Source organism: Magallana gigas, chromosome 9 (assembly GCF_963853765.1).
Source record: "Magallana gigas chromosome 9, xbMagGiga1.1, whole genome shotgun sequence".
Lineage (NCBI taxonomy): Eukaryota > Metazoa > Mollusca > Bivalvia > Ostreida > Ostreidae > Magallana > Magallana gigas.
In genome coordinates this window covers 49,595,896-49,622,847 of record NC_088861.1, presented here as the reverse complement: position 1 = coordinate 49,622,847, position 26,952 = coordinate 49,595,896, and the positions used below count along the sequence as shown (strand labels likewise).

At 31.6% G+C, this 26,952-nt stretch overlaps 1 protein-coding gene across 5 annotated transcripts; it reads right to left on the bottom strand.

The window, feature by feature from the left end:
* Nucleotides 1-1,150: 1,150 nt before the first annotated feature.
* Nucleotides 1,151-26,638, bottom strand: LOC105331458 (atrial natriuretic peptide receptor 3). Of its 5 annotated transcripts, none has more exons than XM_066070915.1 (21): nt 26,309-26,637; nt 23,259-23,368; nt 20,941-21,075; nt 20,601-20,834; nt 18,414-18,520; nt 17,509-17,616; nt 17,281-17,400; nt 16,910-17,045; nt 15,481-15,632; nt 15,189-15,315; nt 14,188-14,269; nt 6,643-6,786; nt 5,829-6,048; nt 5,503-5,606; nt 5,270-5,424; nt 4,979-5,147; nt 4,602-4,823; nt 4,184-4,410; nt 3,840-3,985; nt 3,176-3,321; nt 1,151-2,042 (listed from the first exon to the last, which is right to left on the bottom strand). In XM_066070915.1, the coding sequence occupies exons 1-21, from the start codon at nt 26,545-26,547 to the stop codon at nt 1,952-1,954; spliced, it is 3,174 nt and encodes a 1,057-aa protein (XP_065926987.1). In that variant the 5' UTR covers nt 26,548-26,637; the 3' UTR covers nt 1,151-1,951. The 5 variants fall into 5 exon arrangements, with proteins under 5 accessions (XP_065926987.1, XP_065926986.1, XP_065926985.1 ...); XM_066070914.1 differs by having other exon boundaries at nt 3,840-4,021; nt 26,309-26,636; XM_066070913.1 differs by having other exon boundaries at nt 3,840-4,410; nt 26,309-26,638.
* Between the last annotated feature and the right edge of the window lie 314 nt (nt 26,639-26,952).

The following is a 26,952-nucleotide window of genomic DNA, read 5'->3' as shown; positions in this document are numbered from 1 at the left end:
AACATTATTTAGGGCCGCCGGGAGGTGGTCCGTTATTTGATATACCTTTAAATAGTGTTACTGCGTTTCTGCGGGATAGTTCTTTTTTGATAGAATTAATATTTTGCTTCTTTTTATGAATTGAAAGTAAATTTGCATGTAGAAATATATTTTATGCCTTTTAAAAAATATCACATAGTTTTTGTTTTACTCGTAATGAAAAAAAAGGAAAATTTGAACTAATCCATTACTATTTTATCATGAGGTCCCTTAAAATCATATAAACTAATGCATTAAGTTTTCATTCAATACAATGCAACAAAAATGGTTTGAAATACATAATCTCCAAAAGAAAAGTAATGAGTTAAACTTTGTATTAGAGTAATGTACAGATCAATGTGTTCTCCATTACTTCATACTATGGCAATGGTCATACAATTACCGTTTGAAATGCTTACAGTAATGAACTCGATTCTTTATGATGATAGTAAAATGTTAAACTTCAAAACAAGTTGCTGAAAGTATATTAGCATTTACCATAAAAATTAGTACAACCAACTCGGTATTTTCTTGTTTGTGGTGTGTTTTATGTAAACAACCAATGATTCATACAACAATTATATTTTTTGCGGCCCATTTGACGCTTGCGTCAATATGCTTTCTTGTGTTGTATGATATAAATTTCACTTAAGACTGACTCTGTAAAATATCAAACTTTGCACTGCATTCAAAAGAAAATAAAATAAGATATCCATGGCAATTTACTTACTTTGATACAATCAAAAACCTTCAAGCATATATCGTAAATTGAAACAGAAATTCGGCTGTGGTAAAAATTCAAAACATAGGCCCACATGCTGTGACGGTCGCCTGAAATTTTTACGTTTTTATGAGCACTATATTGGAATTCTAAGTCTCCTTTTGGTGTTTTTTGTGCACACCTTTATGACTTACTTGATATGAATGAAATGGTGATATTTAAGACATTCAAATCCTTCTTATTTGTACCAAAGGGATCTGTGTGTCACATTTTTGTTACGAATTTTACTAGAGAGTGTTTTATACAAAACATTTATTTGTTTAAAGATAAGGTACAACTTGGATGAATGCAAGAACAATATTGGTTTAAATGCATCCACAAATGTTCTGAATAAAACAACATAGCAAATAATTCAACATGATATAATGTGAACTGTTTTAATGGATGCAGAGTACACGAACACATTTTACAACATCAACAATACCAGGTATATGATTGGAACCCTATACAACATATAGATGTACAGATGTAAAGTTATGTCAAAATCATTATTTTAACGAACCTGCCAGGAAATCAAAGAAGGTTTGCGTCAGAGAAATAAAAATATGTGCTATTTATTCAAATTAAATAGTTATTTGATTGTCATTCGTAATAAATATACACAACACACGAAAAAAGTTTTGATTATAACTAAGATACAGGATAGATTAACCTGATTTTTAAAAACGACAAAATATAATGTTTTAAACAATAAAAAGGAAACACTTGACTTACGACTTTAATGGAAATATGTATAAATAACGTCAGACGGCAATACATGATTTATACATTCCCTTATTTCAGTTATAGGTGACTTTTATCTATCACAAGGCAATTTATTTTATTTTTTACTTTGAAAAAAAAAAGATCATTAAATATGCATTCAGAAATATACTTATTTTTTGTATGCTATAAATAATAAATTTTTAGAATATAAAGTCATTGCAATATTGAAATTAATGTCGAGTGTACTTAGCTTAGATAATTGTCAATAGGAACAAGTGGTGCACATATGTTACTGATTACGCTTTTATTAATGGAGTCTTATTAAAATAGCCCAGCTCTTTCAAAATACGCATGTTTTGTTTTATATAGTTAGATGCAATCTAAAATATGAATTAAAACTGTTCCTTATGTGTATTCACGTAACCTCTTGCCCTCTATTGAAATCGGTTAGTGTAGGGTTAAGCTGTTTTCTGGTGTTTCTTTCAGTGGCTGAATCACTGTAACCATCTCCATATCCCTGTGCGTGTGACCTTCATTCCTGTGCAACAGTTATAATATAATTATAAAGGCTATGAGGTCAAATAATATCAAATATAGTTGTGATAACCAGACCTATAACTTTTTTATGTATAAGAAATTAGAAAAAAAAATCAAAGTTTTTTAGAATTCTTCCATGGTCCAAAGTGAGTTGCATGTTGTAATTTTACGAATTATTTATATGTATTTTTCTAATTCTCTGGCAATTTATCGTAATAAAGGGGTTCAAGATAAAAATTTAATTATGAGTGGTAAAATTAGATCAACTGACAACTGCATGAAACTTGTTAAGTCATAAAATGATATACTGAGTACACTATGAGCATGCATTAATGAAATATTTGTTATATATATTTTGCGATGCGCTTAATTCTGATTAACGGTACCATATTCAGAACCATCCTGACAGATGTATACGTTCAACTTATGTTTTCACTGTATTCGTTGTTCTAATGGAATTTGCTTTAAAAATAATTAAGTGTGGTAGTTCAGTTGTTTTTGTCACGTTTTGCCTTATATATTTTCTTTGTTGTGATTTGACTTATATTACTTTAAAAAAGAAAATATAACGTAATCTTTCTGTTTTATAATCATAGATTTTAAAGCATACGTAAGAAAAATCAAAGATATGTTAGCAAAAAAAACTTTACATCTCCGTTACATATTACACATGTATCATTCCTCGACCAATACCCGCCATCGGATTTTTTGCCCTCTAGTGGCTATTCGAATCGCGTGCTGATTCTATAGAATTGTTGCTGTTTTTATTTAAATGAATCAGTGACGAATTGATACAGACATATCCAATTGGGTATTAAGTAAAGAAAGCCGTCACCTTTTAGTTTGAAGCCATGGCCGAATATATTTAGAAACGCGGAATTTCATTGCACGACAGGTAAAATAATAACACATCGTAGCATTTTAGAAATGCCCGATCTAATTTTAGTCCAATGTAGACAAAATCAATTTTTTTTATTTACTTTGTAGCGTGCAGGTCAGTATAACGTTTCATATTTTCTAGACTGATAAATATTAGAGAGCTAGGAATCAATTAATCATATAGGAAATAGATAGAGCGCAACAACAAAATAATAATAAATTAAAATATCAGTACATCTTCTGGTAGAAACTCACTGTAATACAGCGTCACCAAGAGTCTCAGGTAGTCTCGGCTTATTAGTTTCCGGTAGTAAAAGAGAAAGAAGCCCCGCTATGATTGCAAAGATTCCAAAGATAGACATTGGGAGAATTCTCCCTATATCACCACTGACTATTTTGTTCTGTAAAATTACAAGAAAACGCAATGAGAAACAGCCTTAAACAAAACACAAAAAGAGCTATTATGCTTAATGATAATATGTTACCTTTATCACATAAATTGTGCCATTTTACCTCAAAACATATTTTTGCATGAAATATTTCCCATTGGCTTTTAGACGAGAAGGGACGTTATACTATTTCAACTAGAGTGCAATAATTTTTTTTTCAGTTCATCGGAGATAAAAAAAAAAACTATACAGTAGTTGATATTTTCTGTTTATCTAACACGTTTCATATTGAAATCATACATGCAAACAACCAAAGCTAGTCTAATAGACAACAACTGATGAATTCCTATTCAGTGTGGACTTTTTCTGATGAAAAGGTATATATTCCCTAATTGAATATACGTCCATTTGTTAAAACTATTTAAAAAATATTTAAATTAATTATTGTAAATTTTACACCCAACACATAGCTGACACCTAGGCAAGTATGATATGACTATAGAAGTTAGAAACATGTACAAAGAAAGTACCAAATCAGGGATGTAAGGAGCAATAATTCCGCCGATGCACGCACATAAGTTTGCGATTCCAAGACCGGAGTTTCTTACGACGGTTGGGAACAGTTCTGTAGAATACAGGAAAAGTGTAGCAACAGCCATGGAGGAGCCTGCCATGCCTACGAAGGATAGCGAGAACGTAATCCATTCAATATCTGCCGATAAACAAAAGTAGGAATTATGCAAGAACGATTCAAATGCTATACAATTCAAACATAATATATGAATAACTTTATTCGGTTTAAAATTGACTCTTCGTTCCTTTGAACTGTTTTCAATAACATCTTTGTAAACTCTCGTCTTAGAAAATCTCTTACCAGAAGATCCATATTTTACAGGAAATATAGTAAGCAGTAAAGCAACTCCTCCCATAAAAAGGGAACCAACATAAACTGGCTTCCTGCCGACACCATTCAAAAGGGGAATGCACAATAGGAAGCCCACGATCTGAGCGATACTTGTCAGGTAGAAATTGAGGAAGACATCATCGCCAAGGTTACTGACGTTCCAGGAGAGCCCAAAAAACACCAAAGATACCACAAACCTATCAATGGCGATATTTTCATAACCTTAGCAACCTCTCCTTAAAAAACTCTGCGTAAAAATCAACAAAATTGTTTTCCATGAAAAGGAATTAGAGTTTTTGTTAACGATTTGTATCTATTTCTATCAAATTTAAGGAATTCCAAAAGTTCAAGCATTTTTGTGGTTTCTTTTTTTTAAATAATATCTCACCAATTGAAAAAAATCACAAAAGTGTTACATAAAAGTCGAGGATAAGAACAAAAAGCAATGAACGATACTCTTTGTTCATCTCTTTGTGCCTCTTCATCTTCATCAGGCAGAATTGGTTCTTTAAATGATCTGTTGTTTCTTCGTGCGATCATCCTGAGAATGTTTTCTGCTCGTTTTCTTCTACCTTTGATGAATAGCCATCGAGTAGATTCTGGTACCAAACTTTTGAAAGGAAACGTTTCAGATAATTATAAATCCTTTGATTACAATATCTATATCAAATTGAAATACTGAGTATATTTTCAAATGAATGCTTGTTTGGAATATAATGATTTGATAGTTATTTCATATTTTCATGGCATAAAAATATTAGTTACATTTTGTAAAAAAGAAATAAAATGGTTGGTAAAGCCAGGGATAGATTAAGATTTCTCCAGTCTCGAATAAGATAAGCCATTCCTGTCAACAACAACGCTCCAGTTGCCCAAAACAACATGTACACCATTCCTGCCAACATCCTCATTCTGGGTTCGACCAACTCTAAGTCTATAAAACCAAAACGTTAGTGAAAGGCCCAATAAACAAAATGGTTCGTAAGTAGAAATAAAATGGATTGTTATCTTATTCTGTTGGCAGATAAATACGTATGCTTAATCACGTTGACTTACCCATAACATAGCAGGTATTTAACAAGCCTCCAACCGACACACCTGAGAAAATACGTGACACTGTGAATTCACTGAATTCGTTGACAAAAGACAGGGGAATGCTTGATCCAATATACAGTGCAATGCTTGCCATCAGAACAACTTTTCGACCAAATCTGCGAATCAAACAATTTCAGAGAAAAAAATTCGTCAAGCAATAAATTTCCTAAAGCCTAGCAGTAAAAAAAACATACTTGTCTGAAAATATTCCCATTCCTAGCGACCCGAGCGTAAATCCAGCCATATATGCTACAATGGCATGTGTGCGATACAGTTTCTTTTTGCATACCAGGTTTTTCTATAAACCAATAAATAAATACATACACGAAGATAAGACCGCTTAGTTTCTTTACTTCTGTATTGCTAATGCCACTGTTATCAAAAGAGATTTGTTCTTTTTTTTTTTTTAAAATAATTTTCTATCTATATAGAATGCATTGTGTACGCTTTTATATGTGAAAAAAGGTCATATGACTATGTAGTCATAGTAAATTGTTTTGAATGTTTTACATAAACTTACCTGCGTTACAAATGTGTTTTCAAACAATGCTGTATCATATTCCCAGCTTCTACATTCAGACGACGGCATGGTTAAATTATCCCAGTTTGAGCTTTCCGGCGAGTTGTAAACTTCATATAAAAACTCGCTTTTTATGTTGTAATACACTTTACATCTCGAGGACAGAAAATGGATATCCTGGGGCGCGTGTGTGGTACTTATAGAATTTAAACTGGAACACCTGTTTAGTAATCAATACATACCAGTTCAAAGTTGTAAAGTTGTCTAAATCTAATAATAATTACATTTTCAACTGTTTTTGCCTGTTATAACATTACGAATCAATTTTGAAGCCTATAGCCCAATAATTTCTTAAAATGGGCGTGTCTTAAAGCATAACCGAGAAACGTTATTGCTTGCGCCGAACAGTAGTACATATCATGTGCTACATGAAAAATAGCGGTTTTAAAATGGTGTTTTAAAGTGTACAAATTGGATATAATACAAATGTAAGTAATAAGGAATCATTCTTTGAATATTATGAAATGATAATTTCGGTCGAAGCGTGGTCAAATCTATCCCAAGGGCTTTATTGGATTTGACCACGCCCCGAACAAAATTATCACCATATAATACACAAATAATGATTCATTATATCTTAGAAAAATACATCGTTTGCATAAAATGAATTGTTCATTCTAATTGTCATTTTTGATTTGTTCTCACCTTTGTTCGGTGAAATATTTGTGGCATTTTGCAATTGATGTCATAATTAATGTCAGAATACAAATAATAATTTATTTTTTCTCGAGTGTTTGTTTCTATATTTGTTTACCTGTGGTCTGGGACATACAGAATAAAGACGGACAAGTACGTCTGCACTGCTGCAAACATTACAGGGAGAGTTTGTAGCACATATATTAACTTCTGGTAGCGACCACATGATCCTATCATCCGATACACGTCATCGTAGGTCATCCTGTTATTTGGTAAAAAAAAAATCTGGTCATAAATAGCAAAGCTAAAAAAAATTATACTGATACTTTGCCAAATCCTGATTTAGTGATTTAATTGTTGGTACATTGACCGATTATAGAGTGTAGCCAATGAAACATTAAAACTATTTTTTAGACCTATTTAAGTATGGTGTTTCGGAGGCAATAACACTGTTGATAGATAAAAAACTTCTTCTTTCAAATTGGTTGTATTTGTGTAAATTTGTTGGTCTAAATACATCATAATTGAAATGACATTGATAAATATGATGTTTTACAACTTGATTAAATAACTGCATTCTACCCAAGATTTGCATGAGGTGTCGCTGTATGATAATTCCAATCTGTTTGCATGATACAAAGTAAAACAAAAGAAGATTGCAATGCACTGGAGGGTCCTATCTGCGTATTATGGAAAAAAATACTTCTTTTTTTTTTTTTTTACTAAACTATAATAAAGGCTTTATCGCAGATACAAGTGCATGAACAAAAAATGCCAACAAAGCTTTAATTTTGACTATCATTAAGATTCTTTTCTTTTATCATGTTTTGGCAATAAAATATCGCAAACGGTGCTGTTCAGTGCAAAAAAGTACAGGTATATTTTTTATTAAGGCTTATACATTTTTTAGTATTTGCAAGAAAAGGAAAAAAGCTAAAAATTCCGTCGACGTATTAGAGGAGATATTTCAAAACAATGTAAAAAAAAAACCCGTCGATCTGGTTGTAATTCTACAACTTTTTATGCTTTTTATAGAATGGGATTACACAGTTTCCTTTATCATCTTAACTTTCGTTTCTGATAATGTCAACCATTCAGTTCCGTTTTGCCAACAATTCTAGATGTTGTTAACTTCCATTATCTCCTGGTTGTGATTTTTCATTATTAATTCAAACGAAAGTATATCATACTATATAACAATTTCTTACCTGTAAAAGCCTTCGCAGTTTAAAGCGCAAGAAATCGTAAAAACTGATGTAAAATAGGAAGAATGTTTGCCGGGTAACAAAGTAGGTTTGTCGTAACATAATATTTCATGGTTCATTTAGCTAAACCTGAAACTCAAAACTAAGATTATACATACAAAAGCTGATTCAAAATAAAAAAAAACTGCTTGTTGGAAGAATTTTACGTCGCGTGCTTTGTGTAAAATTATATCATTATTATTCGGTATTGTTAAAGAATTTGCAAGCGGCTTAGTATTAATATTTCACTGTTACATTTATTCTAATTTATGAAACAAATCTGAACTTAAAATAATTTGATCAACTTTGAATTACTTTGGAATCACCATTGTATTAGAAAACTAAAATAATTTGATCAACTTTGAATTACTCTAGATCTGGAAACATTAAAAGTTTTTCTGATGTTTTACTATTTCATGCCAAACGTTGATCTAATAAAAGTTTCTGATTTTGTACTATTGCATGCCAAACGTTGATATATTAAAAATGTTTCTGATTTTGCACTATTACATGCCAAACGCCGATCTTATAGATACGTTACTGATTTTGAACAAATGCATGTCAAATATTGCTCTGTTAATATATTTCTGATTTTGTACTATTGCATGCCAACTATGATCTCATAGATAGGATTTTGATTTTATACTTATGCATGTCAAACGTTGATCTCATAAAAAAAGTTTCTGATTTTGTACTATAACATTCAAATGTTGAACTTATTGATAGGCTTCTGATTTTGTACTATTGCATGTCAAACGTTGATCTTATAAATTAGTTCCTGATTTTGTAGTATTGCATTCCAAATTGTAATAAGTTTCTGATTTTGTACTATTGCATTCCAACGATGATCTTGTAATAAGCTTAAGAGTCCAGATTGTAATAAGTTTCTTATTTTGTACCATTGCAATCAAACGATGATCTAGAAATAAGATTAAGAGTTCTGATTTTGTATTGTTGCATGTCAAACATTGATCCTATAAAAGAGTTTCTGATTTTGCACTATCGCATTCTTAATTGTGATAAGTTTCTGATTACGTACTTTTGCATTCCAAACGTTGATCTTGTAATAGAGTTCTGAGTTTGTACTATTAGATTCCAAACATTGGTCTTGTAATAAGTTTTTGATTTTGTACTATTGCATGACAACTGATCTTATAGGTAAAGTTTCTGATTTTATACTATTTCTTGCTAAATGTTGATCTTATAAATAAGATACTGATTTCAACCTTTTGCATTTTAAACTTGTATTAAGAGTTCTGATTTTGTACTATTGTATTCTAAAAGTTGATCTTGTAATACGTTTCTGATTTCGTACTATTGCATGTCAAACGTTGCTTTGAGCTGTACTGTTACCATTTTCATTTGTGCTTGTCACTTTTCATGTGTCCTACAGTGTAAATCATCTTTACGGTATTAATAATGTAAAATATCAATTTTCGTTATGTAATTATTTAAATGTCTTATGATTCATAAATACGCATTTTTTCCCTTGTAACTCCAACAACCACAGTATCAGTTTTTGATGTCTATTGTAAAACTCGCTGCTTTACACCCCCTATACAAGGCCACTATTCATGCTTCACCGCATTCAGGTATTTCATCACCCTAACAGGTTACATGTGCAGATACCCGATGGGCGTGGTTTTAATGACACGAGGGAGCGTAGCTTTATACATACACAATCAACAATATTATATGGGGTAAGTTACTTGTACCATAGTTTACGATTATTCATTATATCTTATTAGTCCCCTACCGGTTTCAAAATTCGGTTCCTTTGCGTCCGTCAGTCCGTCTGTCCGTCCGTCCGTCCGTCCGTCTGTCCGTCCGTCTGTCTGTCCCACTTCAGTTTTCCACACTTTTTTCCTTTATGCATTTGAGAAATAATATGAAACTTGCTGAGCAGCTTCAAAATGTCAAACTACAGATCAAGTTTACACTTTTGTAGCGTCTGATAGACATATTTTCGAAAAAAATAATTTTTTATATTCCAATTTTTAAAGCGCTAAGCATAGCTGCAGCGCTTTTTTGTCACCAGATTTCTAAACCTACTTCCACTTTCGTTTTCGCGTTTCCTATATACCGCCACCTACTGGCGGATGCTGTAGAAGTCGTACCCTGGAGAAGTTGTACTCTGGAAAAATCATAATTATGCAATTGGGAGAACTTAATTATCTTCAAGTTATCCTGCCTGCAGATGCATTTAATTGTTCTACCAGTATTAAATTAACAATAAGTTTCATTTAAATGTCGTTATTATATATCAGATACGGGTGCTCCAAAAGCCATATCATGATGATTTATTTCGAGAGAGAAAAAAGAATGTTATATGCATTAAGTTGTTTTTTAAATGTTTAGTAATAATTGGAATAGTTCTACAATATCAATAGGTTTTGGGTGTTTTTAAATGTAATATGTTACATTTATGAACACCATGTTTTATATAAAAATGCAGAATTCTTTTTACAAATTTTTTCGATTAACACCTTTTCCACGATAATTTGTGCTGCTTTTTATAAACATTATTTTAGGCTTCGTTTTCTGTATGCAATATTTCAGGAATATTTTTCTATCAATTTGCATTGATATGTAATGTTATATCATCCAAAACCAATGATTTGATTATTATTGATAAAAAAAATATAACTGTCGAGTTACTTGAAATGCTACAGTAAATATATGTAATAATCTTTATAAAGTGATATCAGCTAACCTTGTTTAATTTGCAAATATGATTTTGATGATGATTTAATTTATGTGCAGTATGGACAAATTACACAGTAATAAAAACATTTAGTAACAGTAAAAATTGAAAGTGATGTGTAAGATTCAGCATTGCAATGAATTAAATATAACTAAAAGATATTTAAATGAATTTGCGTATTATGTGATAACTGTGCCCATTATATTGGTGTATATGAAATGAAACTTCTTGCCAATTTAATATTGCTTGATAACGTCGAAAATATACTAAAAGTTTTTTATCTGAGTATAATTTTTCTAAAAGAACCCGTACCCTATTACATGGCTACGTGTTTTCTTTAATACGACCTCTGATACACTTGTTTTCAAACTTTTTAAAATGATTAATGCATGCTGTCGTGTTACAGTAACACGACAGCATGCATTAATCATTTTAAAAAGTTATTCATTCTATAACTGAGTCGTATCCAGATTCTACATCATTTCAGAATTGTGAGAAAGTGCATTTTTCTCAATAACGACCAATATGATTCTTTACATGTATTTTCATATCAATCGATATATTTTTAACACTTTCTTCCCGGCTTAGCGCTTTTCAGTACTTTCAGTACTTTGATTTAATGTTCGGGTTCGTTATCGGGTTCGATGTGTACTGAATAAACGATAAACGAGGCCAGTATGTAGTCACTAATAATATCGTGCGTTACATGTACCATTCCTTTTATCATTTCTAACAAACAAATAAATTCTGTAAAATAGTGTCAACCATTGTGTTGTAAAATTAATCGGTAGGGGTTTTTTTTTGTATTATTACAATCGGGTTCGTTGTCGGGTTGGGCTGTTTAACTGTTTGGTTTGATTCGGGGTACAGAAGACGGTAAGAAATGATATTGTGCATAACAGTGCATTATTTTCACAAATTTTTACCAGCGAATACAGAATAGACTTGGCGAAATTACAGGAGATGAAATAAAGAGTATTATTTTCTCTATTTTGTATATAATTTCTATATCAGCTATATAGTTTTAATTTCCTCTGTTCTTTTATCTCTGATTAAAGCATGACATCTCGTTTACAATAGCTCTGAAATAGTTGTGTGCTTGGAAGCTTTCATAGAATAATACAAACCGGTAGGGGACGTGTATTGCTTATGCAATACTCTCAGAATGCTTGTATTAATATACTTTTAAAAATTCTTCCCTTTCGGAGAATCAAAGTGTCAACTTAACAGATTAACGACGAGAATATTACATGCTTTAGAACCTGTGCTCATAAACTTTGGCACATCTCTATATTTGGTCTCTAGCTTGTTATTATAGTTATATCGGGAGTGCACTTGCCTCTAAACAAAACGGTGCCAATGCGCTGGTCTTTATATATGTACAATGTACTTCGTGAATTTCAAAAATGACTTTCTATCCCCGACAAAGATTAATTATTCTTCATTTAAAAAAAAAATCATAGTTTTAATGAATAGATCGACATTTCATTGTTATATTTTTATTTCATATTCATTTATTTTCCGACTTATAGTATTGATATTTGCTTCAAAGAATAAAATCTTTTAACAGTCGGTTTCACTATTGATGCTTTTACTAGGTCAGGCGCGGATCGAAAATTAATCTTTAGGGGGATCTCTACAAACATGTTAATTGTTGCAACAGCAGACAAAATTTTCTTTTTGTAATGTCGCATTTATTTCTAGAACACATTTTATCCACCAATTAATGAACATAAAGTTTAAAATCAATAAACGTTTAGATTTTATATTTGACTACAAGTATCTACATGTAGATTCTTTGAAATAGACTTTAAACACGAGGCATGATTTTTACTGCGAAACTGAAAGGGTCAAATAAAATCACGTTGTCTAAAATTTAAATGACAATAACATTCGCAGGGGTGATTTAAAGAAATTTACCGCACTGTTATATCATCGCACATGCGCAAAACCACACACCGTAGTAGATTGAGCAGTGAGAGCAGGGACTTAAGAAAACAGAGCGTTTTTAAAGAAACTGATATAAACGACAAATTGTTACGTATGAATATTTACTTTGAATATTTTATACATTGTTAGATGTAGTGCAGGCGGGAAATACTATATAATGTAGACTTTATAAAAGCACTATATATGAATCACGCTTTTCGACTACAACGCCAAGTAACAAATAGACATCACTACATGTACAAGATAATGAGGATTTATTTATTGATTGCAGCTTTTAATATTTTCTTTCTTTTAAGCCTATACCAACAAAGTGAACGCAGTTTATGCATTGAGATGACCATACAATCTGAATGCATCAATCGGAAAACATCCGACCATAACTTCATCGTGCAGTGTCTGCATGTTTCCCAATAGCAGATCAGTAGCTGTCATGTTTTAAATTTTGAATTTACCGGGTGGCAGAAAATATTAAAAAAAAAAACTAGATACGATCTCGTTACTAGTAATGAGTAGATCTTCCTTGCGATTTCTGTTTTAAATCATACCATGAATAATCGATACAATTTCAGAATTAACCCCCCTAATTAAAGAGGCCAGCCCCTTTTTCTTGATTTCTTTGAAAAGGTTTTAAGAATACTAACATATATTGTTCTTACACTCATCTAAAATTGTTGATCACTTTTGAGATACAAATGATTGAATATTTTAGGAACCAGCCCTCTAGATCCCTTATGGAGACAAAAATTCGTGTTTTGATATATGGAATCAATTTAAATCATTAATTCAAACATTTTCTCTTCTATGATGTCTAACAAAATATTTCTGCTTCTCTAGATATATTGCATCAAAGTTGAAGTACTTTGGCCCCTAGAAATGCCTTATTACGTAATAAATGGCAATATTTTCTAATATTGGTACGATCAACAACTTTGCTTCTATAATGCATTACAAAATCTTTATCGTTTTTAAGTTATTTGTAATAGAGTGTTTTTTCCACTTATTTAAGGGGCCAGCCCCCCTTTTTTTTTGATTTCTTTGAAAAGGTCTCAAGAATAATAACATATATTGTTCTTACACCCATTTAAATTTGTTGATAATTTTTGAGATACAAATGTTTGAATATTTTAGGGGCCAGCCCTCCAGATCCTTAATGGGGACATAATTTTGCTTTCTTATATGGAATCAATTTAAATCATTAATTCAAACATTTTCTATTCAATGATGGCTAACAAATACCTGTAATTTTTGACGACCCATTTTGTGCAGCTATAAACTCGGAAACCATAAGAGATATGAATATGAAATTTTCAGGATAAATAGACTAAATTTTGAAGTTGTGCAGGATGTAGTTGTTTTATGCCTGTTGCGCCATTTCTTGGAGCTCGCCTGGGCACGAAAACTGGGTACGAAATTTCATTCAAAATTTTCACACGTTTTGATTTATATCTTTTTATCAGTTGACGACCACAAATCAAAGCAATCAATTATTTAAAAAAAGTGAGTAAAAATACGTTGAAAAAACATTGCACAAGAGGAATAGCCAATTTTCCAATATATGTTAAGGTTACAACAACTACTTGGAAGTCTACGAGACCAATTAGTGAAGTCAGTTGAGTTCTTCCTCTCAATGTAGCTTCACTTTCGATCGATCAAGAAATAATCCATGCAATGTTAACACCAAAAGTACAAAAAGACACCAAAGAACATATTAAAAGTGTTTTATTAAGGCGGATTGAGTTTGAGATGACATGCAATTAGTCCTTACTTTAGGATGCAATATAGAATGGTAGCCACAACGACGACAAACACAACTCCACCAGCAGAGAAGACGTAGATAAACGTCCTGTCTGAAACAAAGAAACAACCATAAACACAAATAAATTTGATTAGTTGATCAACACTTTGTGTTCCTTGCAAATGTTCATACATGTACTTCGAAGTTGTGTACAATTTAAATGAGCGTGTGGCTCAAAGTTTAAATAAAGAAATTAAAAAAAAAATACATTGTAATATTAATTTTGCCATATATATATATGTATATATATATATATATATATATATATATATATATATATATATATATCCAAGAAAAACCTCAGTGGTCGGTGAAATATATATAACACTTAAATAAATGAAAACACAAAGATCGAGTAAAACATAAGCGCTTTCATTTTCTTCAAATGTTTTACAATGCTGTATTGTAAAACATCTGAAGAAAATGAAAGCGCTTATGTTTTACTCGATCTTTGTATTTTCATTTATTTAAGTTTATATATATATATATATATATATATATATATATATATATATATATATATATATATATATATATAATACCACAGTGTTATGTTTCATATAAAGGAAATTATTAAATGAATGACATTTTATTCTGTATTCTCTCTCTATCTATCTCTCTATCTATCTATATGCAAAACTTCTATTCCCTCTGGTTTATGTACAAAATGAATGCTGCTGTGATATTTATCCATCTTTTGACAAGACGACAGATCGAAACGTTTGCTTAACGATGGATCACTATCGACTTCAGTATTACTGACGAAATTTTCAGGTATATTCCCAGCTTCAGTGAACCCTTGAATGGTGGAGAAGATGCCATGTTATTAATGACTTATCAATACTTTGTCGCACAACTCCGTCAATAAGTACAAACGTAGGATACGCCTCATGTTTAATCTGTTCTAACTATTCATTTACACAACTGAAGCTGATTTTTGTTTTCGATAGTAACAGAAGTGTAATGCTTACCTGGCTGTTCGTCTTGTTCTGGGCACTTCTTTCCATCGAAGCCATATATTGGTTCGTCAGGAGGAGCGTATTTGATGCCCACTTTACCGTTCGGCCAGCGACTGAGATTTTCCTCAGTTTTATTGTTCTTTTCATTGAAAAAAATATTGTCAATTTGCTGCATAACTAGAAAGCTAAAATGATCTGTTAAAAAATTAAAGCTTTAAATATATTGTTACCTCTCATCCAAAAATGACTATTTAAAGTGCGTCAAATACAATTTGGAAAATTGAGAGAAGGGAACGGTACTTACAACAAATTCGACTTGCATCATTTTATTTTGATATTTGATAGTCAGTATGCTCTCAAATGTGCCATTTTCAGTCATGTCCAGGACTTGAAAGTTTAGATTTCTGTCTCCATGGTTATCTAAATTCACTTTTCCTGTCAATCCATCAACCTCCACTGTAAAGATTTTTTTGTTATGAAGTATAAATTACATAATTATGTAAAAAGTAATCAACCGAAAATATACCTTAGTGTAAGCACGCTTTGTTTGACGACAAGAATCATTCACTCTGTGTTACTCGAGAAAAGTGTCACGCAGAAAAAAAAATGCCGAGCAAAACCTGCTGCGTTTGCAATTCAAAAACAACTATGGGAAATTGTACAATTGTGGGAGAAGTACTGCAAAATAGATCTAGTACATTATTCGGCAAAAAGCCTTTATCGAGGATTTTGTACGTTCGTTTCTAGGGTTTCCCCATAATACACCTTCCGAAATAATCGAAAATCACATAACTGTCTTTGCAAAAGAACTTTTTTTCTGACTGGGTAGATGATACAGCCGTTCTTGTAATGGACGGCATCTACATATATATATAGAGAAAAGTAGTTCTTGAACTCAACATTGAGATGCTTTTCAATGCATAAAGGTCGCCCACTCATTAAACCCATGATGGTCAATAGTAGGGATGGGTATATCGTAAGTGTTATGGGGCCATTTTTTGCAGATGGCAAAAGTTGCGATGCATACATGTTAAATAACATGTCAAATACGAATGCAGCAGGAATCGTAGATAAATAAAAATGATATATATATTTTTGATCGTCGGTTTCGCGATGCTGTTGAAACAATTTCAGTCTTTGGGTTTAAGTGTGCGATGCCAGCATTTCTAAACAAAATGATGAAACAGCATACCACAGAAGAAGCCAATAGCTCAAGCTTGTTACAAAAACTACGCTAGGTGGTAGAGTCTGTAAACAGTCGATTTAAACGTTTAAAGTTTCTTTCCAAACTTCTCTATAGATAATGAACTATAAAGCATCCTGGATGCTTCCAGTCCAGACAACGACGATGTTTTTCTTTTATTGATCCCTTCATATAATGAGTGCTATGCACAACAAACTGACAATTTAGTGTGTGTGGCCTTAAAGAACTGGAACGGAAATCGATAAGTCTTTTGTTAGGACTAAAACCAATACCGGTCCAAAAGGTCAATTCAATTCTAATAGACAATTAATCCTTGCCGGTAGTTCGGAAACTTCTTATTTCTTGTTTATTGGTGATTTATTTGCATTGAAGAAACAATGGAGGTGTCACTTATTGTGGTCCATAAAATAATCGAGATAGCGAAAAATATTTGACACAAAGTAAAACATATAAATATTACCCATTGGATTTACTCTGTAAAACTTCCCAACACGTGGAAATACAAACACTAAGTTTTACGATAGTTTACCTTCGTCTGTGAGTGTTGTAGCTTTCAAGAACATGTACTCTCCGTCATGGGGATTTTTATTTTCTTTCAATATCTTATCTGCAAGAATTGCCCAAACCAGTGTAGCATCATAGAGGTACGGCGCATAGGCATCCGGCTAAAATATTATATGAAATTAGTCGGGACTCGTTGGAATTTGAATGGCAAAATGCAATTTTTTTAGCCTGTTTAAAGTGTTAATTGGTAAAAAAAATTATAACAAAAACTATACATTTATGTTTTTTGATATGATTAACGGTTAATCGACCAAACAAATTGGGATTAACCGAATTGCAATTCTGCAATCGGTTGCCATCAATAATAATTTATCTACATATACGTGTTTTACTCACGGGGATGTATTCTTCTGGCGGTTCTGGTAAATTCCAGTTTGGATCTGTGCTGGAAGTGATATCTGATGCAATTTTTTTGAATAGATTCCAATGCGTTTTCTCTAAGGGTTTCATCATGACCTGCAATATGCGGCATACTATTTTTTCATCCACCATTTAACTGCAAAACTAAATCAATTTCAAAATATGCTCTCTTCGTTGAAATAAAAGCATTAATAGATGACTTACATGAAAAACTGGTTCGAATGCATCCTTTGCTATACTATCATATGAATCATTTTTTCGCCATACCAAATCGGAAAACACATCTGTCTCCATCCTATCATATGTGTAAAGCTAGAAATGATAAGGTTGAATCATATAGCACTCAACGCTTAAAATTCAAAAAAAATTATGAAGAACTCGAAGGATCTTACAGTTCTATAAACATCGATTTCTTAAAAAACTTGAATAATATTCTATTACGTAAGAAATATAATTAGAATCAGCAAAAACTCTTGCATACAAATGTGTGAGTCATCTTCATAGAAAATAAAGAAATCACAATTGTACACATAGAGAGCTACTTTTATTAAGTTGCGTTTGACATAATAAACAGTTAAGAAGTAAAACAACGTTTATCGTACAACATTACATTTAAATATAAGTAAACAGATTGATTATGGGTATATTTGGATCAATTGAACAATTCTAACAGGTTTTTTTTCAAAATGTGGAATAATTGAATAGATTAGTACATGTGTATAAATAATTTTAAAAAATCAAATACTTTCAAATAAATCGAGTTTACTTTTTTGGTTTTTTTTTTTATTTAAAAACTACAACAAACTAAAAATATGTATACAGTTTTAGATGTTGTAGTATTTTCATTATGAATAAAATATATTGCCTATATCATAGATATTTTGTTTTTATATACTGTATAATATTGAGTTACTTCATAACCACACATAAGTTCATAAAAAGCCACTTATTTTCAGAAGAAATAATTCCTCATATTTTATGTTTACATTTTACGAAATTTTTAAAATTAAAGAAGCCGTTACGCTTAATTCTTGTTTAAATGTTTCAAAATTTGAATGTAATAGTTTTGAAATGATTTTTGATGGCTAAATAAGAAGTAAAAATCTTACATCTCCATGAATACAGAGAAAAGCATAGTCTCCATCACTCATTCCAAGTTTATGTGCTACCAGCATATATTTCCGCATATCCAACCAAGGTAGGGCCATAACAACAACTGTAAGAAAAACACACTGTGTGGAAAAATAATACCCGAGCCCACTAACAAATAGTCACATTTTAAGTGAACCTTTTTTAATAGTAATAATTGCAAATAAAGCTATAAAGTAATATTCAGAAATGTTTGAAAGGTCATTATTATCTTTTACTAAGTCAATTGATTTAATTGCGTATTTTCGGTATTATATAAGTAAAGTACATTTAGTCTGAGGAGAACCGGTAAATTAGTTACGTATAATACAGAGTATATTGTGGTATTCTTTGTTAATTATGCATAAGATATAAAATAATGGCCTATGGAATTATTGTTCATTCCTTTCTAAATATACTTTGTAGTAAATCATTATGGAATTATTTAATCATGTTTTAAACAAAGAATAACTTAATTTTGATTTGTTTAGATTTAAAGAGAATTTTTTTTAAACAGTGTTAAGTTTAAGTGAATAAATTTTATGCACTTTATATCTAAATTGAAGGTAATTTGAAGGCGTTCATAAAAATTTAAACCAACATTTAGGAGGTCCACTGTTCTTATAAGTGATTAAAAGGTGTGAAAGAATTATCATGACCATTTCCTTTCCTAGTCTGCTATTAATAGTGAACTTCATATGAAATCGAGAAAAAAAAAGAGCGAGCTAGATTGAGGTCAGCAAGCGTTAGTTTTAAGTTTTTAGAGAAACATGCTTAAGGGTAGAGATCACGTTATGAAAAATTTATGCTGCTTGTTTACATGGTAGCATTACACGACTGGCAATATTTACTCCATTCTAACAAGAATAGAATTCCTGGGTCCCCCGCCAGTCAAGCAGTATACTAGTATCGAGTCTATCGACCAAGGCTGATTTTCGAACTTGACCAACGTATTAGTGGTATAAACATTTGGTATAAATTTAATGAAAATCCGTCAAAGTTTGTAGGCATGAGAGCGCTTACAAGGTCAATTTTTGGATAAAACGGAGTCATTATTGAGGTCAAAGTTCGATAACTCCAACAAAAAGTATCGACCAATGCTGATTTTCGAACTTGACCAAGGTATTAGTGGTATAAACATTTGGTATAAATTTAATGAAAATCCGTCAAAGTTTGTAGGCATGAGAGCGCTTACAAGGTCAATTTTTTCATAAAACGGAGTCATTATTGTGGTCAAAGTTCGATAACTCCAACAAAAAGTATTGACCAATGCTGATTTTCGAACTTGACCAAGGTATTAGTGATATAAACATTTGGTATAAATTTAATGAAAATCCGTCAAAGTTTGTAGGCATGAGAGCGCTTACAAGGTCAATTTTTTCATAAAACGGAGTCATTATTGTGGTCAAAGTTCGATAACTCCAACAAAAAGTATCGACCAATGCTGATTTTCGAACTTGACCAAGGTATTAGTGGTATAAACATTTGGTATAAATTTAATGAAAATCCGTCAAAGTTTGTAGGCATGAGAGCGCTTACAAGGTCAATTTTTTCATAAAACGGAGTCATTATTGTGGTCAAAGTTCGATAACTCCAACAAAAAGTATCGACCAATGCTGATTTTCGAACTTGACCAAGATAATAGTAGTATAAACATTTGGTATAAATTTAATGAAAATCCGTCAAAATTTGTAGGCATGAGAGCGCTTACAAAAAAGTGTGACGGACGGACGCACGGACACACGGACGCACGGACCCACGGACACACAGACCCACGGACACACGGACCCACGGACACACGGACGGACGCCCGGCATTTCTATGTCCCCGCACCGCGTTGCGGCGGGGGACAAAAAGCCAATCTGAACAGAACATGAATTATTCAATACACAATTAAAGATTCACTCAACGAGATGCTTGCAATCATCAGACTGGTCTTAGGTTTCAAACAAACTAATAATTAAAAACAACGTAATCATTGAATTCATCAAAGATAAATAACATTTAGCTAAGACTTTGGTTTCTAACGAATGTGGTTGCATCTTTATTGGAACACTCACAAATAAATTTTTTCAAATAGCAAATAAATCAAATTTATGTATCCTACAGCTAAAATTGAAAAAAATGCGTTCGAAAACAAAATTCAAAATAATTTCAAAATAACTTACTTCGCGAGTACTTTTTAATTTGACGGAAGATTTCCTCTATTTGTTTATCGCTCATGTCGTTGGACACCTTGAAAGAGTTGACAATGTTATACCAATTCATCGATGAATCCATGTTTTCGATAGATTTCTTCTCATATAAGGCCTCGGCCACTGCCCTGTATGGATCTCTCTTGTCATAAACCACAGAAAACTGTGACCATTTAAAGAGGGACTGCAGATGGAACATCACATTTGCTAAAAAAAGGACGACCAAATTCAGAAACATTTCTTTTGATAATATAATCTCATGTTTTTAAAAAAAAAATCTAATTTTCAAAAAAGAGTAAAAAATAACACTCACGAAATCGATTCAATGGTCCTAAAAACCGCACTAAAGTTGAGTACATTTTCTTGTCTTGAAATTCTTCTTCCTGTGACACCCACCCAAACACTGGGGTTTTCCATTGCGAGGCCAGGAGAGCAACTCCTTTCATCCCTAAAACAGATATGTCACTAAATGTCATGGACATTTTACCTAAATTTGCATCATTTTCGGACAAGTATCGGTATATTTTTCAACTTTTTATGCAAAGCAAATCTGTAAGATACAGTTAGACTTTTTGAAAAATTTGACTATTTGTAATGAATGTCTAGAAATAAATAGCATTGCATTGAGATAAAAACTTGAATTGTCGAGTAACTACATATCAATTGGTTGAAAACCAAAGGGTATCTATTAAGATATGATCCCGAATCAGCAAATTTTACATCCAAATTGAACTTTTTGAGACATTTGATCGCGTAAATTTTATTGCTTTTCTTAAAATGTAAAATATATTCTCTATAATAGCATAAGTATCACGTTGCAAGCGAAACAGCTTCCAGGGGTTGTTTAAGTTCTTTCATATTCTTATATTTATTTATGATATGCAAATTATGGACTAAATATACGCGTATTGGTCCTATTCAAATATTAAAGTGATTAAATATACTTTAAAAGTTTTTATAGGATGCTTGGTTCAAGGACCATAAAAACTATCATATCATTGAGAAGTTCATGCTATCTTTAAAATGTCTTTGTTGTCTCTATTGCATCTGTAAAATATGCAAGGAATGCCCTGATTCATCAACACCATGCACTAACAAAATTGTATGCAATTAGATAGATTTCAATGAATAGATACATTTTTATTTTTCCATCTACTGAGTACCATGTCCCTATTCTTTAGGGACGCTGGATGGTCAACAAATTAACCATCAGGTCTACCAGAAACTTTCAGATATGATTTGTTTACCTACAATTGATTATTTAGTAAAGAAAAATCTAAATATGGGTATTTTCCGGTATTTTTATAATGATGTTTTTCTCTAAAGTATAAAATCATTTCCGTCTAAAAAAAAAAAATGGCCATGACCACCGGTCCCTCTTAAGAGATCCGATTTTGATGATACTGAAAAAAAGCGAATCATATTGTCGCGGTTTATGTGTTTTTTTCTGCAATGCTTGTACCCTTCATTTATCCATAAACTACCCATAGAAAGTATTTATTGCTGAAATCATCGATGTGAGTGAATTGTTAGCATCAGTATCTGGCTGATACATATTCAATAAAATATCATTCAGCTGCATAACAACTCAAATGCGTTTGAAAAGGAACGAATAAAACTTTTATATCATCAATTTCAAATCTATGACATCTGATATAATGCGTATTATTTATTTTGAAGTATCTGTGAAGACCAAACAAGGACATATGATCCACAAGTTTACTTTTGAAAGTGTAAAAAAATATATAGGAATTACTCTTATTCCTGCTTAAATTTCTTGCTATGAGAGTTTTGATATATGTACCTTTATTTCATTGTTTAATTATTTAGAATTTGTCTTTTTTTTTATCCAAATAAGTAAACAAAAGATGAAGTTGGTATCATTAAAAAAAACTGCTATCGTTGCCTTTCATGATCACATTTAAATTCAAAATTAAATTAACCTTAGCTTAAACTCAAGGAATTAATAATTTATAACCGGAAATAAAACAATAAACTAAGATAGCAATTGAAAAAAACCCACCGACAATTTGTCGCTACGTACGCAGAATTTATATGTTGCTGACAAATAATACATAATAGGCAACCTTATCATTACAGTTTCTGGTGAAAACATGAACTTGACTATTATATAGATTAGTGTGTTACGTTTAGTGCTTATCAGATTGTAGTGGAACCAATAATAAGCATCCATTATTTGAATATGCATACAGGTGACTCTGCATTCCTTCGGGCTATTTGACTGTTAAGCCTGTGGGCATTAGCATACAAGACTTTTTCTTTTTGCTGCATTGTATGAATATGTACATATATGCATGAAATACGTTCATTTGCATACTCTGTGGTGTTTAAGTTGTGTTGAAATAATTAGAAAGACAATTTAATCAAAATACAAAAAATCAATGTGATTAAAAACAGATGGAAATATTAAATAAATTATTTAGACAGATAATGACCAATTTTTGTGAGAAAATAAAAGAATATGTGTCAAATTGGTAAAGTATGTACACAGATTTCGAAATTTCTGGTGGTAAACGACAGAATTTCACAATTCAAAGATAAATTTAATCTATATCTGAAAGAAAAGGAAGTATAATTTGATGTACTGTTTTCTGATTTATCAAAGCCTACCGACTGAACATGGCGGACCGAGAAAGAGGTGCGGATCAAACTTGGATTTAGCGTCCACGGCAGCGGCTAATGCACTCTTTGCGTTGCAGTCTGTATCGTACCATCGGACTCTGATAGAGAAAAATAATACGTATTAAAAACGTTAAATTCAATAATCAATAAAAAGTGACTGTTGTGAACTGATTCAATTATTCATTGCAATGTTTGGATATTCCTCCCTGCCACAACAAAAAACATTTTAAAATGAATATCAATGTATATGCATTTCATTTAAACTTAACGAAATGCTTTGTGAATTTATTTACTAGCACAATGTACTTTCAGTTAATATCTTAATGAATAAATTTAACATCAGTTAAAATCTGGTTTTATCTGGTTTTATAGAAACTTGTGTCCCATGTCTTGTTTGGATGATTGATAATCAAAATACACCTATGCATTATACAAGAGACCAACGACGTCTTCCATACAAGTAAACTGTCAACATATTTATGTTTACAATAATAATTACATAACAAACCAAATCTTAAATACAATTAATAATTTCGGGATGTTTACTTTCACGTTCTGCAAGATGTTTTTGCCATCATTCCCATAATCAAAAGTTATTATTTTCAGTTATTGTGGTATAGTAAAGACAAGAACTAGGAACATATACTGGTCAATGCATTGAGATTAGACGAATTTCTCTCATAGCCATCTTACTTTCTCTTAGGTTATTGGATATGGTCATTATTTAAACTTAAATGTCAAAAATTATTTTTTATTTAAAAAATAAATAATTGTTTAAGTAAGGTAATTAAGTTTAAAGAATTAGAATCTTAATATTATCAGCCACATTTGAAAGAGGACATCCTGAGCTCACTTTTTAAATAAAAAATACTGAATAGAAAATAACTTATTTTTACCAAAATTAAATGTGACAAAAGCTAAAAACATTTTTAATTGACTTAAGAATAAGATAAACGATTGATTTCTAAACGATGATCTTATACAACCTAAGAAATGGCGGTCTCTGTGCTGCGTATCTTGCTTGTTATATTTGAATTGTTCATATATAAAGAGCGATCCAGAAGAAAAATCTTGAAGAGCATTGTAAACAATAAATTGAAAAAGAAAGAAGAAAACTAGAAAATCCGCAGATTAAATCATGTCTCTTTTGATAAGATTCATGAAATAGAAGTATTTTTATTCCTTTGATAACATTGGGTGATAACGAACTTTGTTCGCAATCAGTGTTCAAAAGTCTGTATGCATAGTTTACTGTAGTCTATGATACGCATGTATTACTAACAATGTCGTGAATGTTGTCACCAGAATCATTATGATTTACCCCCTAGTATTATTAATTAATCATTAAAACGGCGATATCAATAGAATATTCAGAGTAACATGTGTCATGACCTAAAACAAATTTATCAAATCCAAACAAAATAATTCGGGTTTTTTTCTTATTACACACAAATCAAAAATAAATTAAAACAGAATTTCTTATCATTTACTTAACATTGTGACTTTTTATTGAAATTTCGATAAAGGTCTCTATAAAAGTATATTACTATAGAACCAAGAACACGTAAGACCAACTCTTAAAAGATTATTTGTTTGTCCTTCCTTGACCGTCTGACAAAAACTTTTTCGACAATTTTTTTAAAAACAATATCAGCATTTTTTTTTATTTCGCGCAACTTGAAAAAGATTTAGTTCTTAACTTATAGACCGCTAGTTAAAAAAAACAGAGCAGGGAGAAGGCAAGCATCTATTTATTTTCAAGTAATCCCAAAGGCAGGTTATTGGTAGCAATATAGAAAAACTATACTAAAGCTATGTGCTTTAATATATTGAAAGGAGTTATCCTAATCTTGATGTTGCTATGCGTATGTATCAGGTATTGTGATGTTTATCGCTTGGTTTATCTGCCCCACTTAATTAGACTCTAATCAGCTGATTAAGCCGTAATTGACGATGCATGGATGTGTACGGTGTGTGTTTTCCATAGCCCCGGGCCACCGTGCAGTCTGATTAATGCCTTCGTGAACATGACATGGTCCAACTAATTAACATGTCACCTGCAAGCCTATTGTACAAAACAAAAGTGTAAGGTTGTTTGCGAACTAAAAAAGAAGACATTTCTAATCGAATATCTCTTCTGGTATTTACTTTCTACAACGAAAGAAGAATATAATAGTGATGTGTATTTATATCTATATTTGTTTTTCGGTACATGTGTAACGCTAATTTTGTTGCGTTCTTTTTTTAAGCTGAAAACCTATTGAATTTACAAATGTTAAGGATGAGGACAATATGAAATTCCTTTTGCTATTTACGTGCAAAAAAATGATCGCATTAAATATACGTTGAAGGAATGGGGGGGGGGGGGGGGCTCCAGGTCTTGCCTACCACCATCCACATGTGCTATAATTGATGTATGTATATGGAGGGATACAAACTTTGCACTGCGTGACAGTGCCTACGAATCAAAGAACTCGTAAAACATATAAAGGTTTTTAGCATATATACACGTCGTCATGTTTTACTTAATCTGCATTGTTTTGCCTTTGTCATGCGTTTTGGAAGGTTTTCGATGAAATGAAAATTTATTGCAGAAACGGTAGATGAAATTATAATATGAATTGCAAATTAAGTTGACATTTCGTGAGAAATGTGTTAATGCTTTCACTCTCTTATTTTGTTTGACAGTTTCATTTTAGAAAAAAAAATTAATCTAAAAAATGTATGTAGAATAAAAGCTAAAGTAAGCTAATTTTATCAATTTATGATAATTTTCTTCACTTTACCCTCAGAATGAATTTCAAATATATCGACCAAGAGAAGTTACAAGAAAATATAGGTATTTAATGTTCACTGCTTCGTCAACTATTCAATAACAGAAAACTTATCATATATATAATTTTTTATATTAAGTAGGTAAATATAACTTATTCATTAGTCCCTAAAGCATTTTTCTAAATACCCTACCTTTTAATTCCAACATTATTTTTTATTCCGTGTATGATAATAAGAAGACATCTTAATTCCTATCTACTTACTTTATGGTAGAGTTGTGGAGAGACTGGATTCGGTTTGTGGGATTCCTACGTATAGCAGAAAGGGCGATTTTTAATGCCCCAACACTAGAGTATGCACTAAGGTTATAATATTCTTTTTTCGGAGCCATCCATGCTATTCGGAACTCGGTTTTTGTAGAAAATACAAAAATAAAACACATTCCATATATCAGGAAGAATGACCACATCACCATAGGTAAACGCCATTGTAAAATCATCATGGTTCACTTCCAAATGTTGACTATGTCAACTTCAGACAGTGAGAAAGTAACTTTCCATATTGTCTTTTTGTGACGTCATGCGCGAGGGCACCAATGAAATATTGTTTAGCATATTTGTCTTAGTATCTGTTCATGCATCATTTGGAGAGCGCTTTTCACACAAGCTGTAGAGAATATTAATCATTCTCCGAGACAGTTTAATGAGAGCGTCAGCGCTAAATTTACTATTGATACAAACAACCTAATTTTGCAAAGGGACACTTTTCTAAGTATAAACAATTTTTTTATTGTACGATGTACAAAGTCGAGCCATCGATATACAATAGCATGTTAAAACTCCGATGCCTCTCGAATTAAAGTTGTGCTTATAGAAAAAAAGTAAAATTAATCTTACGATATGCGACA